Raw genomic sequence first — 15,718 nt, 5'->3', positions numbered from 1 at the left:
AAATGTCTGGAATCCAGGCCAAATGCGTTGGTTAGAACTTGAATCAACCTTGATGGCTGAGATGCGGAGAATAAAAAAAAGATAAGCTCGTAGCCCTAAGCCCTATTTCCTATTCGGGAGAGGGGTAGCTGATAGAGCCTCACCGTTATGTCGACCAATGCCCAAGAGCTGGGCTTTACGGTTATCAACAGTTTTCAGAATAGGATTATTTAAGACATACATAGGAGATGGCACTAGATCGTTACGTACAGTTGCTGTGATAAAAGGGGTTTGCAAATGGAGAGCTGGATTGTTCAACATCGTTACCAGTAGTATACCCTTGTACCACCCAACCTGAATGCCTAGAAGTGTAGTCTACAATAACTTGATATCCAAGGCGCTGGAGCCTTAGATGCCATCAAGCTTTGAAACGAATAGAATGCAGTAGTGATGATGAAAATAAGAGTCCATAATATTTCCTTACTTAGCTTGGACACATTTGATCCAACGACAAACCAGGCATTACATGTGATATACGTCTGCCACGCAACGTAACCAACCGGAGACAATTCGATTGGTTTATTCGGGACTTTCCCAATCAGGGTTCTAGATAGGTTATTAGTAAAATATAACGGAGCGGTAAGGAAATCAAACAAAACGTACCTTGCGCAGAATGACCAGACCCTCCAGGGTGCTGCTGAGTGGGAGGTATTGTTCATCCTCTAGCTCAGCCCTCTCACCATAGGACAGAAGCACGGGAGTGCTTTGTGTTTGCCACCCAGTAATGGTCTTCGGACGACCTGCTTGGCCGACAACATCCACAGCCTGACCCACACGGACATTAACGCTGAGGGGCTGCAGATCCTCGTCAAGAGTGATAAGGAAGCGGGGGAACATGGCGGTGATGAGGAAGTAGAGTAGATAGTGGTGTTCAGCCAGGATGAACTGCTTGGCGTCGATCAGGGAAACAAGCACAGTGAGCAGACCAGCAGCCGAGACGCGGGAGAGAACCTGTCGATCGGTGTGGAAAGGATTCAAAGTCATCGTACCCTTGCCCATGTGTAGGAGACCCTGGGCGATGCGAACCATGAACAAAGAGTTCTGATCGCGGTGGTAATAACTAGCAAGCTGTCGTAAGAGCTGGGCTAGACGAGCGTTGTTCGTACCGGCACCGCAAAGACCCATGGCAAAGATTGCGTTGATAGCTACATCGTTATCATTGTCGTGACTGTACCGGGACAGAGTGTCGTAGATCTTCATCTGGGGGTTGCTAGGGCTGATGAGACCCATAGCCAGAGGTACAGCACGTCGGATGTTACTAGAGCCATAGTGCATGAGGTGACCAAACTGGCGCAGAATCATGTCCTGACCTACATCTTCACCCATGGCAATGAGAGAAAGACCCAGTACAGCATAAGATTGAACAAGCTCATCACCCTTGTTTTCTTCCTTCTCCTCAATAATATCGTTACAGATGTGAAGAAGTTCCTGCAGCTTCAACACGGTTCCAGTACCAGCCCAGGCACAAACTGAGGCAAGAACCGAAGTTGGCTTGGCCATTGGGTGATCAACGGCCTTGAGAATGTCGAGGATAACGTCGACTTCCTCCTGGCGGCCGAAGTAAAGAAGTGCCAGACCAAGAGCCATGAAGCGTGTCCACTTATCCTTCAGCTGCTGCTGGCGGTCTTCGTCCATAAGTGTGGTGGCAATGGCTTCGCTGACCTGGTGGTTTGAAGATCCAACAAAGATCAAACCCAGTGAAACTGCGGCCATGGCAGAAAGCTGCATATCAAGCGAAGAATCGCCCACGATTGGCAAAAGAATTTCAAGGAGCTCCTCCTTGTTGGAACCAGCATATGCCAGACCGAGACCCATGATACAAGCCACCCGAATTGGTACACTCTTGGCCTGGAAGACATCGGGATCACTCAAGAGAGCGAGTGCAGGATCGGCATCGAGCCGAGCACCAGAGTTCAAGATACCAACGGCAAGCAAAGCACCGGCCTTCACCTGGTCCTCATTCGCGTACATAAACTTGTCGATCTTGTCCAATCCATCCTCAACGTCACGGTGCAGAAGCATACCCAGAGAAGCAGTAGTCGAGAGCATACCGTCATCTTTAGTCTTCCAGACCCAGGGCCCCTTCTCCCCCTCGACAAGCATCATCTTATCGTTCCCGAATCCGGCATTGGCGAAGGAGTTGACGAATGCACTAGCCAAATTGTGTCGTGCCGAATCAAGGTTGGTGAGACCGGCTCCTCGGCTGCTCTCCAAGTGAGTCTTGTAGATATCCTCGGGCATCTTGGGGTCCAAAATGTTGAGCTCCTTGCCCAGGGACTTGAAGTGCTTGGGAATGGAGATATTGTTCAGACACTCAGCAAGAGCCTCGTCCTCTTCATCCTCTCCTTCCAGATCCAGCCAGATTTGTTGACGGGCCACCAGGAAGGCCATTTGCTTCTTAAGTGACTTGTCGGAGGTGGCGTTGATGTCGCTCTTGATGAGTTCAATATCGTTAAGTCGGATGGCAAGTACAATTGCCTGAGAAAGCTTGTTGTAGCGAACGTAGATATCGTGTGCCGTCCGAAGGAATTCCTGGTCCTCGGGGTAAGTGAGTAGGTTGACCATGCTGACCATATATAGGCAGACACGGGCGTATGTGTTCTCATCAACGAACTTCGCGATCTCCCCAATGATTTCCATCTCGCTCAGAAGGTCAACGGCGTCCGCCTCGGCATTGTGGCTGAGGAAGTAGGGAACCAACGACAAAGCAAGATCTACCAAATCTTGGGTCTCTTTCTCCGCATTCAACCGGTTCTGATATTCCTGGCCAATCTCAAGCGCCAGATGCCTGATGTATTCGTGACCCCAGGAACCAAGATCCTCCGACTTTGCCAACAGACGGTATTTCAGCGTCTCCAGCTTCTCCTCGTCTCCGTAGGTCATGCCGAGTACTGACAGCATATCCGCCAACGAATCCTAGAGACACCCATCATTAGAATCTGTGCAGGTGCTTATGATAAGCAATTGTAAATTCGTGATGGACCAACCTTGACGGCACCTGCATCCCACTTCTCGTACACCTCCGTCAATTCATCGTAATGTGGTCGAAGAAATTTGAGGGGTTTTGGGACTGCGGTCATAGAGGAAGTAGAGGTTTTGATGAAGTTCTTGATGGCTTCCACGGCTGGCTCATAGAGGGAGGTATCGGATTCCTATTGCGGACAAACGTTAGCATCAACATCAACGTCATCAGCGACCAACGTATCGGGAGGGAGATTGTCACACCTTTAATCGTTCCACGAGCATTTCCAGCTCATCCTTCAATTGTTGGTCCTCCTCACTAAGTTCATCTTCAAGAATGTCAGCTTTTCACTGTCGGGTATCTTGGGATCTCTCGGAGGCCACACGCTCTGCTTCGAAGAACGTTGGCCCGATGGAGTCGAAACTTACCTTCCTGAGGCTCATCATCCTTCTTCTTTCCATCAGTCGCAGTCTTGTCGTCATTTTGAGGCTTCTTGCCGTTCAGCTCGCTAACGTCCTCAACCTTGCCCTTGCCCTTGTCGGCGGCGGTTGACCGTTCGCCCTCGTTCGCCATTTCTGACGGTAATCTGGCGACCAGGTCGGGGTGGAACCTTTAAAAACGAGATAAAAGTTCGGGTATAATGAGATCAGGTATGTATTCACACGAATATGAGAGGAAGTAAAGGGAGTTCTTCAGATGGCGAGTGATGCAGTTGTTAGCTGGCTCCGTCGCCAGAGAGCTCGGGCTGTTGCAGCTCTCGGATTACATAACAATGCCAAGCCCTCGTCATTGCTCGATCTAGCACATTCCTCATTCAATGGGAATGTCGATGGATATTGAATGGTTTAAATAGCTACATACATGACCAGAAATTTAGTTCAATTATTTCAAGTGACTCTGTATGATCTAACTTCTCTACACCAAAGGGGGATACTCCCAACTTCTCTTTCCCTGCACCTGTCGTCCTCGTATTGTGTTAGTTAACGAATACTAGTAGGTCAGAGTCATGCACGCAGGCTGAATAGAGCTCTTGTATATTTCAATTTTGGTCACTGAATGACTCTGGTGAAGCAATAGTGGTAATTAACTACTAGCCTCCTCAATTCTGGTCGGGAACAACAATTGCTAATGAAAAGGGAGGTGTTCAAGATGGTCTACTCTTAGGTTAGATTCCAAAAGTTGATCCTGGCAGAAGAAAACAGTATAATCATATCCAAATTCAGTTAAACATACTTAAGAAGACTCGAAGGAGCTCTTTGTTCGTGCAGCGAGCTCCTCTGTGCTCATAGTCCTTCCCTCGAATGAAAGTATGGGTAGATCACCGATATCAGCAAGACCCAACTCGAAGGTGTCAAGCAGCGGTGTGAGGCTATGATCCCGGCCCACTGGCATTTCATAGAATGTCTCAGATTCAGAAGAGCCCGATGACCTCAGGTCCCAATCATCGCCATCGGTATCCTGATGTGACTTCTCATTGATAAACTCCTCAGGGAGATGATGCATTTCTGTATGCACAGTTGCCATTGATATGGCAGCATGCCTTGAAAATGAGGGATAGATCATGAAATAGTTCCTCTCTTGCATCATTTCTAGTAAAAATTCCATAAAAGCCGGATATTTCTTTGAGATCTGCTTTTCTTTGGAAGCAGAGTTTGCCCTTCCTTCAAAGACAAGGTGGCTTGAGAGGAAAGAATGAAATTCAACCCATTTGTCACCAAAATACAAAGCCGCATTACTGTTTGGCGATTGCCACAGCAGCGAAGGGATGTGTTCCTTCTTCCAAGTATTTTGGTCTTTACCGTCATGTAAAGGTGATGTCGACGGTGGTGTAAATGGGGAATTTTCAACCGAGGGCTTGGAAGTCGGTAATTCAAGAGAAATACCTAAAAGACCTAAAGATGTCGAATCGGGCCCAGGTGACTGTTTGTAGCGCAAGACATTGTACTTTAAATAATGAAAGAAGGACGGGGCAAGCTCGGCTTGAGGAGAGAGCAGGAGGAGATGCGTGGTGCTTGGGTTCAATGGGTAGAAGCTTTCCACAGTTCGAAGAGAGGAATCGGCAGCGTCCATGTAACGAGGTTCTAGACGTCGGCGAAGGGTAATATGGCTTTGTAGTTGTTTGAGTTTGAGACTTTGCAAGCTCTCCAGCAGTTGAGACTCCACCAAGGCCGGGAGTTCTATCGTGAGTCTGGGAATTGCACCCAGATAATCAGCTGCGTCTAAAGAGTGGATGAGCCTAAGTAAGGCCCCTGATGATTGCGTGGCATGAATAACCATATCTATTTGGATTTCATTCCAAGCTATCATCATTGATAACATTAGCATACTTGGATAGCCTGGAATTTGGACAAAAAACGTAACAAGGTTTACCTTTCAAGGCATTACTTTGAAGCAAGGCGATCCACATCAGATTTTCAGAAACAGTCGGAAGCATGATGTGAGAAACACCGCTTTCATATTTATGAACGCTCAGCCCATTCCAGAAGAATGGGTCTTCCAAATATTGGTTTTGAGTGATGATAACCTCCGGGGCAATGAAGTCCTGAATGAACCTCAGTCCACCTACTACAGCTCGCTCCATCCGAGCATGAGTAGACTGGGCTGCATGATCTGGTCTGCCATCTGTTAATAATGAAGGGGATCAGCTTCGAGGTAATAGCAGTATCCAATCGCGTTCAACTAACCGTGCCATATCATAGAACACTCCGAATCTTTAACCCCATTCACTTGCTTAATACCCTCAATAGATACCTCATCCTTCCCTAACAGGACCAAGTGGACTTGATTTAATCTTTGGCTCGCCATTCGACAGGCTAAAGGTATCAAGGATGATATACAGTGAAGATCTGATCCTGCAAAGACAACAGCATTGCTGGCTTGGTTTTTGGGATGCTTCTGGCTGGGAAGGGACTGAGCCAAGTCCTGGAATCTGATCTTGCCGTCATACGACTGCTGATTGCCATGAAGTTGGGAGTCAGGCTGCTCTGGACTCTGTTTCAATGCATCGTGGGCTTGATCAGGCACCGTTAGCTGTGGTGGTGCTCTAGCTGTTTCAACATTGGGAGGCCGTGGATTTGCTATCGTTGGATTGTATCTTTCAACTGCGGGGGTCAAATCCGTCGGCATATGTTTGAAAAATTGATAAACAAGGACGAAAAACACAATTAGGAAAAATATTCGTCTAGGCCGGTGAATAGCAGAGTGTTGAAATGGCTTAAAGCGACCTGCTGCTGCGTACCGATGGTCGTCGTCTTTTTTGCCCAATTCTTCATCGGCATGCAGTGGCAATTTCGTGGGTGCCATATTCGGTGAGCATAAACACCATGTACTCTTGATAGATTCAGTCAAAACATGACAAGTAATAATATATGCTAAATGTGCAGAAATAGTGAAATTGAAGGGATGATGCAAGTGATGATCTGCAGCTCGTCGGGATCCAATCGATAGGAGCTCGTCTTATCGTTGGAACCTCCGCGTTTCTTCTCCACTTCAACGTCGCCAACGCGCGCCAGGCCATTTGGACCAAAATGGACGGCGAGATGGAAGTCGATTCTCCTGACAAACGGGGTACTAAGCGCCCTGTGGATGTGACAGAGTCGACTGGGCCAGTTCAGCCGAAACGCATCAAGGTGGGAAAGATGTACATTGCTTGGTGGCTCTGGCCATTCAACATTAGCTGTATTAAAAACGCTAACATGCAATTATATTTAGGCTCTGGATCCCGATGTCGTCAACAAAATTGCCGCAGGTGAAATTATCGTCGCTCCGATGCACGCACTCAAGGAATTGATCGAGAACGCCGTCGATGCCGGTTCCACCTCGATTGAAGTGTTAGTTAAGGATGGAGGATTGAAGCTACTTCAAATCACGGATAATGGACACGGAATTGATGTGAGATTGGGCCGGAATATATCTCTTGTGGGCTCGATTAGAAGAGTGTCTAACATATTGTATAGCGCGAAGACCTGCCTATCCTTTGTGAGAGATTCACCACTTCCAAGCTTAAAGAGTTCGAGGATCTTTCCTCCATTGGTACTTATGGCTTTCGCGGCGAGGCACTTGCTAGTATAAGCCACATCGCACATCTTACAGTCACAACAAAAACGGCCGGGTCAAGCTGTGCCTGGCGCGCACATTATGGTGATGGGAAGTTGGTTCCTGCGAAGCCAGGACAGAGTGCTGCTCCGAAAGCCACTGCCGGGCGTGGTGGGACACAAATTACCGTGAGTTGTTACAACAATAATGCTGTATTCATGTCATAATCTAATTGAATTTTGCGCAACAGGTGGAGGACCTTTTCTATAATGTTCCTACCCGACGTCGTGCGTTCCGCTCTTCGAGCGAAGAGTACGCCAAAATACTTGATGTAGTCGGTCGCTATGCGGTACACTGTTCTGGCGTCGCCTTTTCATGTCGCAAACATGGGGATTCAGGAGTAGGCATCTCGACTCCGTCTGGTGCTACAACAGGAGATCGAATCCGCCAAATACATGGAAGTGCTGTTGCAAATGAGTTGGTGGAGTTCGATGTTGCTGAGAAGAAACTTGGCTTTCAAGCCTCCGGGCTTGCAACCAACGCTAACTACCATGTTAAAAAGACTGTGATCCTCCTTTTCATCAATCACCGTGCGGTGGAGTCAACGGCCGTTAAACGTGCTATCGAACAGACCTACGCGGCCTTCTTGCCCAAGGGCGGGCATCCATTTATTTACCTCGACCTGGAAATCGAACCTCACCGTGTTGATGTCAATGTGCATCCTACGAAACGGGAAGTAAATTTCCTGAACGAAGACGAAATTATCGAAATGGTGTGCAGTGAGATCAGATCCAAGCTCGCTCAGGTTGACTCCAGTCGAACATTCCTCACACAAAGCCTTCTACCGGGAGTTCAACCCATTGAAACAATTAAACCTGGCCAAGACAGTTCTATTGCTGTCTCTGGCGAAGGAACAGCCAGTTGCAAAACGGCAAACACCCCCAAAACTCCAGCGACTTCTAAACGACCATATGAGAACAACCTCGTCCGTACGGACTCAAAGGTCCGCAAAATCACATCCATGCTCACCCCAACACCTATATCATTGTCCCAGGCGGATTCATCTGCAGATCCTGGGACTTCGATCGTGGACAACGGTCTTCAATACGAAACAACAGATCGTCAGCCTCTCCGTATCGCCCTTACCTCCATTAAGAGTCTTCGCAGTTCTGTGCGTGCTGCTATGCATAATACCTTGACCGAAATGTTCGCATCACATACATATGTCGGCCTCGTAGACGAACAACGACGTCTTGCTGCAATTCAGTCCGGGGTAAAGCTGTACCTGGTGGACTATGGTCTAGCCTGCAATGAATTCTTTTACCAGATTGGGCTGACAGACTTCGGTAACTTCGGCGTCATCAAATTAGATCCTCCTCCAAAGCTTGTGGATCTTCTCAGCATCGCAGCAGAAGCCGAGCAACAAGCCCATAATGGCACGGCAGATGACGCTGAGGCCGTGTTCTCCAACGCTGCAGAGGCCGTGTCACGCACACTTATCGAGCGTCGAGAAATGCTTGATGAATATTTTTCCATGCAGATCAGTGCAGAGGGTGAGCTACAAACACTCCCACTCTTGCTTAAGGGATATGTTCCGTCTCTTGCAAAACTTCCACGATTCCTACTCCGTCTCGGACCATATGTAGACTGGTCTGGAGAAGAGGAATGCTTCCGAACTTTCCTACGAGAACTTGCGGCGTTTTACACACCAGAGCAACTTCCAACCCCCCCCAAACAAGACGATATCAAATAGTGCTGCTGAGCGACCTGAGCTCGATACAGCAGGTGACACAGAGTCTGATGGCGACACCGCAAACGAGGACCCTTTGATCCAAACCCGGCGTCAGCAAATGGCACGAATGCTGGAACATGCCGTGTTCCCTGCGATGCGGTCTCGGCTCGTGGCCACGTCACGGATGCTGCGGGGTGTAGTTGAGGTCGCGGATCTGAAAGGACTTTATAGGGTGTTCGAGCGATGTTAAAGCTCTAGGAAAGATAAGTTACATTAGATAAGATTTGCGGTCCCTGCCATGCCACCGTTGTGTACAGCGGGTTTGGCGGTTGGTGTTAACCTTCAAGAGTGTTGTTAGGAGGGCCACCATTTTTACGACTTGGGCCGTCGTCCTTCCAAATCTAAATAGTAATTTGAGTATGTACTACCTAGGTAGAATATATCATACATATTTACAATTGTCTGTGCTCTCGAATGTGCCACTGATGCTGGTTCTCTGTTATCGACTCCATCGAATTACAGTCCTATATGGAAATTCCTAGATCGAGGGTATAACTAGAATCCGATATCTACTAGATACCAGGTGACGACCTGATTGGTACTAACTCCCTTAGGAGATACCTACCTAGATAGGTAATACTATTTATTACCTTCCTAGCAGGAGTATAACCAGTAGACTCCCCTACTACAGTATACAGCGCAGACTCGGATCAATCTTGAGATGATGCGTGGATTTGGTCTCCTATCGAAGTGGCGGATTGTGGCAAGGAGAGATTTGAAGAGGAGCCTAATCAAAGAGTGATGGAATCACAGGAGAAATAATACCGTCACAGCTCTATCTTCTTGCTAGTCTCTAAAAATTCATACTGAGTTCTAGGTCCCAGACGTACTTTGCATACGTTGAAGAAGAGGAGCTTGAACTCCCACACCGGACGATAAGATTGAAAATGAAATTATGATAAAAAGGGAGTGGTTTTGCTTCGACCACGCCATTGCCATTTGAACGGCCAATAACACATGTACCCATAATCAAATACAGGAAGATAAGATGTAGAAGTTGTAGCAGTAGAAGAAGACAGAAGAAGTCAGATGTATGCAGTCACAGAGGCGGTATACCACCGAAAATGCCCCAAACACCGGTTAGACAAAAATCATCACCCAGTATTCTTGGTCACAGAATAGAAACACATTGAGGCAAAATAAAGGTAGCAGAAAAAGCGCAAGAACGATTCGCGGATCCGACTCTTTGCCGAGAGAAAAAAATGAATTGGGAATGATATGGAAGGGGGTAAATATGTGAGAGTCCCAAATACATAAGGGAAGAAAGATGGGTAGAGAGGGGAAAAAAATCATATGAGGACATCAGAGTATTCGCATTCACCATCATCGTGACAAGTGATAATCCCATTCCACCAAATCCTCGCAACGCCATGCGCCAAGACAAATTCGAAATTGAAGGTCATCTCGTGTGTTCGTGAAAATCGTAGGTCAACTCGTTCAACATAAATACTTGCAACAGCCATCGAATGGTTTCCGAGCAGATACAAGGGTGTAGAAGGGTAATTATGGATGTGACGACTGTGTAAGTCGGTTTAAACAGGGTGTGAAGTGGAAGTAGAAAACAAATTCGAGTCGAATGTAAGTTGCGCTTATCCTCTGGAATATGGCTTGTTTAGTAGTGCAATCTCGCGGGCAACGCTGGACCACTCTAACTCTCGCTTCATGGGGACATTTCGCTTTTTCATTTGGAGCTCTTCCCATTGTAGGAGCTCATACCTGGGAGAAGTGTCAGTAGTGATTTCTTTTGATTTTCGAACATGAAGGGGCCAAGGAAGAATCTTACACAAAGCGTAAATGGGGCTGAATGATTACATTTAGTCGTCGAGCTCGAACAAAGCAGCTAGGAATAGGGATTAGAGACAAGGTCACGAGAGAATGAGAGATATAACATACTATGCTCGAGGAAAAGATAGACCTTTCGTCGCCATGACCTCGGCGATGCAAATGCTGGCGGACCTTGAAACGCCAACTCGGCAGTGAACCAGGGTTGCACAACCGTCGTGCTTTCCCTGTTCTTTTTGGGGGAGAAGAATAGTTAGTATTCCACGGTACTTGAAAATACTAAATATCACAGACACAGAAAACTCTTTCTCAGGAGCACTCACCGATAAATTCCAAGCAACGATCGATCTCCGGCCAGAGCGGGTCGATGCCATTATCTTGAACGTTGTGGATGTACATCAGGTTCTCCGTGCCCCATGCAGCGCGTTCTTCTTCGCTCCATGAGACAGGTTCACCAATACTCAAGACCCGCTTGATGCCAAGCTCGGTCAACAGCTCGGGGTTATTCGCGTGATGGAGGTTTCCAAGGTACAGATATGGTAAAATACGGCTTGGAAGAGAGCCGTCTATCTTGAGAAACCACTGCGGATCCCACATACTCGATGTATCGACAGAATGAGATACAGGACTTTCCTCTAGCAGGCGAGACTGGATATGGCTGAGGAAAGCGACGTCTGTGGGGTAGGTGAAGAAGTTACGCTTCTTTTCACAGTGCAATCGAAGCCACGCCTGGTGAGCCGGAACCCCCTCAGCAAACATGAAGTATGCGACGGCAAGAAGCGAACTCTCTGTGTATCCGTCTGCACAGTGAATGAAGACCTTACGTGGTTTTCGCTCTGCATTAGCAATGGTAGCATCGCCATCATGATCGGGAACTTCCGCAGGTTCATCGGGATTGGCCAGGTAATAGATCCATCGAATGGTGTTGACAAGGTCTTCAACTTCTCGAGTGTTACCAGATGGGAGGACGACAGACCCGGACGACGGGAATTCCATCCGCTGAGGGCCTCCTTCAAGCTGCTTATCTATCATGCCGAGGAAGCGAGGACCTGGAATACTGGCGAGATCACTTGCTTCGATCCACAGGTCATAGTCGTCCTCTTTGCACGGTTCGCATAAACCCGGTCTAAGTAAATAATCCGGTGTTGGCCCCAGCCAGACATTTGCTGATATCTCCGAAGCGCGAGACATGCTACACATCTCCGACCGCTCCCATTGGACTTGAAACACGGAGTTAGCATCTGTCAAGAGAGTGAGAAACAAGCTGGCGAATGGCAAAACTTACAAAAATCCATTACCTGACCAGTCGACTGGCCTTTGGCATCAATAGCTACTATGTTGGGACACTTCTTTTCGAAATCGGCAAAAGAACCTGCATGAATTAGCCACGGGAGCCTCCGCCATCTGCAATATAATGAACCTTACTTGTAACAACAAAGGTGTTGTAAGTTGGTCGTTCTTGGAGAGAGTCATGTTTCATTCGCCAAGCTTGCTGCGCCAAAGAAAAGTCCTCTGCCAGCGCAAGGAGCTCGGATTTGCTGGTACCGTCTTCTCCATATACCACGATATCCGACATCGCGGCCAGCTTAGCAGTCTGTATTTGGAAGTTTCGCACTGAGAAGCCCTCTGGTGGGTCTGCCATGAGGAATCGCGATGAAGGCGATATCACTTCACTTGGGCAAACAGCACCCTTGAGGCGCGCTCTGCTCAAATCACCGCCAAGCTTGACCACGGTAATGCCTCTATAGCATCTTGGTGTGCGGCGTGAAGCCCGTTTTCGAGTTGAGAAAAACCCCAGTTGCACGTGGTTATCAGGGTGAAGTCCATGTAACCAGGGAAACATTTGGGCAGGGTCGGGCATTGGTTGCGACGCTGCATGGCTAAGCGCAGCAGCCAAGGTCTCAGCTTCAATGGCAAACACTGCTGGAGAGGGACCTTGCGAGATGCGCACAAATGCATCTGGCGGATATAACAGAGACGAAGGTTGTTCAGGGTGGGTTTTTGGAACAGGAGACTCTAGGGACGAGTTCTCAGCGGGAGATGGCCCCGTCGGACATACGGGAATATGTTTATTAGGGACTGGACTGGGCCGTCGGTTCACATTGAGTGCCGAGGGTAGAGGCGAAGGAGGAGGAGTTGAATGATGCAGCGTATGCTGCTGGACGAGAACAGTCGCCATAATCACAAATATGGTCGCCGATGGTGCAAGTGTTCAATGATCGTACGTAGGGTTTAAAAGAGTTCGATTTTCACGTTATTCGGCAGCCAGGGACAGCAAATGATCACATCCTTTGCAAAAGCAGAAGTTGGTTGGAAGAAGTCGAGATTTGTATGTGAGGGATTCTTCTTGTTTGCCAATTGCCACAGCTATTCTCGGTTGGTCAGCGCTTTTGTATATCTATGAATCTCCTGTGTTTTGAGGGATGAAGCAAGTCTGGAATGTCCAAGGGGGAGGGGGGGGAGGAATACAGTTATCAAAAGGTCCACCGTCATACGATCTGAGTGATGATAGACACAGCAAGGGGGGGCCAAAGAATGAGTTTGGGCTGATACAGTATGAGAGTGGGGGGTGGAGGGCAAAGGGGAGGGACAAGAAGAAGAAAAGAAGCAAGTTGATGGTTCCTGTTGGTATGAAATGATCGAAGAGAGATATATAAGAGTAAGGAAGAGAAAGAGGGAGGAGAAAGGGGGGGGAAATGAGGAAAAGAAAAAAGAAGAAGAGGGGAGAGTTGCAGGGTTGTGTACTTCTTCTCTTTTCGCTGGAATTGGGCGTGGGACGAGGAGAGAGAGATTCTCGTTTTCTCTCGAGTTGTGCCACACTCCAATTCTTCTGCTCCAATTGATTTTCCTTTTGTTTCTTTTTTTCTTTTTATGCAACTGGTTACTTCTCTCCTGTGGGGTGTTATCTCATTATCACCTTGATCGCTTCCAGTGACAGATGCTATAATCTATCTGAATCTCATCATCATCACTTATCATCATCATCATCATGTCCGGGTCTGGTCCCCTCCGTTCGCAGTCCCGAGTTCTCCACTTTGACCCACGGCGGATCCTATCAACACACGATTATCGCATCTGAATCAATCGCCAGCACGCTACTTCTGGCGGGTCGGATCCAATCCTCGTCTTGCTTGACTGAACCCCGCGAAGACTAGGGCCAGCCTTCCCACGGACGACCCCATCTCGGCGCACCAATCATTCTTGGGGGGGCTCATCGCCATGACGCTGTGATTTTCTAACGGATTGAGATGCCCCTCGTTCTCGGCCCAGATTCCTGTCCACCCGGCCTTGTCTGTGCGTCCGGGGGTAAACCTCCACTCGCTTCCCCCTACGAATCGCTACTGAGAGACAAAGAAGTCGCCCCCGCACATATCCACCTTTTGTGATTACCGTATGTATCATTCTTGGAGTTAAGATGAGATTGGAGTCTTCTAGTCTCCTAGTCGACCTTGCGCCCTGCGTATCCGTGGTTTACCGGTTGAACTCAATTTAGACCGGGCTTGCTCATTCAAAGATCCTCCTGGGGGATCGACTGATAAGCCAAGATGCTATCAGGTAAGATTTACTTGGGCAAACGTCAACACAATATGTACATACAGGGAGCCAGGGCTCGTGAATCCTCAGCACTGACTCAGTCGACTCAGGTGGACGTCTGGTTGTACATAAAACGTACACTCGCATATAGACAGGCAGAAACAGAATGGGGGCCGACCCCGGATCGCCAATGCGATCCACTAAGTGGGGAGGCAATTATGCGGGAGAGATATCCAAACGTTCATCATCCCAGAGATTACTGTCGTTTTGTTACATTGTCATGTACATACAGGAACTAAATAAGCAGGACAGCTCACTTCACACCACTATCGCTTGGACATCATGCTCATGTGGTGAAGGACGTGGACTTGCAGAAACTCACGGAACTTATCAGGAAGTCAATAACTTGGACCGATAGAACGGGTGCCCAAAGAAAGTAAATTATGCATGTGTGTGTGTGTGTGTGTGTGTGTGTGTGTGTGTGTGTGTGTGTGTGTGTGTGTGTGTGTGTGTGTGTGGTGTCCAAGGTAGCACCAGAGAAAGAAAGTGTAGTTTGCTCATATGCGATGTACGAAGTACCGTATAAGGAGCAGTCTATACAGTACATGAAGAGTTAAAACTCTTTTAACTAGTAACTATCGTGCCTTTAAGGGTTTTACCCCCCCTCCAAACCCCTCGCATAGCACTTGATGTCTTGACCACCAGGGAGGGTACAACAGGGAAAATCCACCCCTGTGGCTTTATATCAACGGTCTCATTGGTCAACAATTTTCTTGCAGCTCCAAGGCTACAGAGCCGTCACAGTTAGATGTGGGTGCCCATGTCAGGCGGGGGATTCTTCCCAAACGATCAGGCCAGTCTTTGCAGATCCTGTCTTAGTTTGCAGTAGACTACATTGGACATGTACATCACGGTCGCTATATGACTCTATAGATCTGGTCCCCCGAGTTCCCCGCAGTGCGGCCCTTGCAAGGGTGGTGAAAGCACCGACGTCTCTCAAAGATGAAAAGGCCGTTTTTAACCAGATGCTCGCTGGCAGGTGGGATTTACGAGATCGGCATGAATCTTGTGGTTGTGGGCAATGTGCCTGACATCGATATCGCTGGAAATCAATACTATCAATTTTAAACATAACTACTCCTAGTTAGTAGTTATCTCTATGCATACGGTACTATGGATAATACCGTGACAGTATGTATTATCATGATGGAAGTTATTGGCTGTGGAACTGCCGAACTGACGTTCAACTGAACCTCTTTGGCAGGAGTTCTACTTCATCAGGTGGAACGAACTGGGTATGTACATGCTGAACTGTGGACCTGACGCAATGCTAAACGTTGTCTCGCTTTGAAAGTCTATATACTATAGGCTTTGCCAAGTCAACTTGAAAAGATGTGACATGACCCGATTTCTTTGTTCCACCTCCCATGAAAAGGTAACACATACCTCTTGATCTGAACCACAACTTCACTGAAGAAAGGAAGGGGGGGGGAGGAACAATAAGTGAAAAGGAATCAGACAGTCATGGTACTCTGCTACATATGGAGTACACTCAGACCAGGGACCTTATTGAT

The 15,718-nt window shown here is 47.9% G+C and overlaps 4 protein-coding genes across 4 annotated transcripts; 1 reads left to right on the top strand and 3 right to left on the bottom strand.

The window, feature by feature from the left end:
• Positions 1 to 558: 558 nt before the first annotated feature.
• Positions 559 to 3,574, bottom strand: N7469_006993 (proteasome regulatory particle base subunit RPN1; the record flags this gene model as incomplete). The annotated part of the gene is made up of 5 exons (XM_056645911.1): positions 559 to 585; positions 643 to 2,955; positions 3,027 to 3,191; positions 3,265 to 3,329; positions 3,430 to 3,574. 5 exons carry the CDS (start codon positions 3,572 to 3,574, stop codon positions 559 to 561), a joined length of 2,715 nt encoding a protein of 904 aa, XP_056499352.1.
• A 660-nt stretch (positions 3,575 to 4,234) lies between these two features.
• On the bottom strand, positions 4,235 to 6,304 carry N7469_006992 (uncharacterized protein; the record flags this gene model as incomplete). The annotated part of the gene is made up of 3 exons (XM_056645910.1): positions 4,235 to 5,301; positions 5,372 to 5,623; positions 5,686 to 6,304. 3 exons carry the CDS (start codon positions 6,302 to 6,304, stop codon positions 4,235 to 4,237), a joined length of 1,938 nt encoding a protein of 645 aa, XP_056499351.1.
• Positions 6,305 to 6,528: 224 nt separating this feature from the next.
• Positions 6,529 to 8,789, top strand: N7469_006991 (mismatch repair ATPase MLH1; the record flags this gene model as incomplete). The annotated part of the gene is made up of 4 exons (XM_056645909.1): positions 6,529 to 6,630; positions 6,713 to 6,892; positions 6,958 to 7,224; positions 7,287 to 8,789. The coding sequence occupies 4 exons, from the start codon at positions 6,529 to 6,531 to the stop codon at positions 8,787 to 8,789; spliced, it is 2,052 nt and encodes a 683-aa protein (XP_056499350.1).
• A 1,628-nt stretch (positions 8,790 to 10,417) lies between these two features.
• On the bottom strand, positions 10,418 to 12,789 carry pps1 (tyrosine/serine/threonine protein phosphatase PPS1; the record flags this gene model as incomplete). The annotated part of the gene is made up of 6 exons (XM_056645908.1): positions 10,418 to 10,544; positions 10,612 to 10,668; positions 10,722 to 10,842; positions 10,934 to 11,830; positions 11,896 to 11,982; positions 12,036 to 12,789. The coding sequence occupies 6 exons, from the start codon at positions 12,787 to 12,789 to the stop codon at positions 10,418 to 10,420; spliced, it is 2,043 nt and encodes a 680-aa protein (XP_056499349.1).
• Positions 12,790 to 15,718: the final 2,929 nt, after the last annotated feature.

The sequence above is a fragment of the Penicillium citrinum genome (genome assembly GCF_028827155.1).
Source record: "Penicillium citrinum strain IBT 23319 chromosome Unknown utg000006l:1.0-3011923.0:1.0-3012962.0, whole genome shotgun sequence".
Lineage (NCBI taxonomy): Eukaryota > Fungi > Ascomycota > Eurotiomycetes > Eurotiales > Aspergillaceae > Penicillium > Penicillium citrinum.
This window is presented reverse-complemented; position numbering and strand designations above follow the sequence as displayed.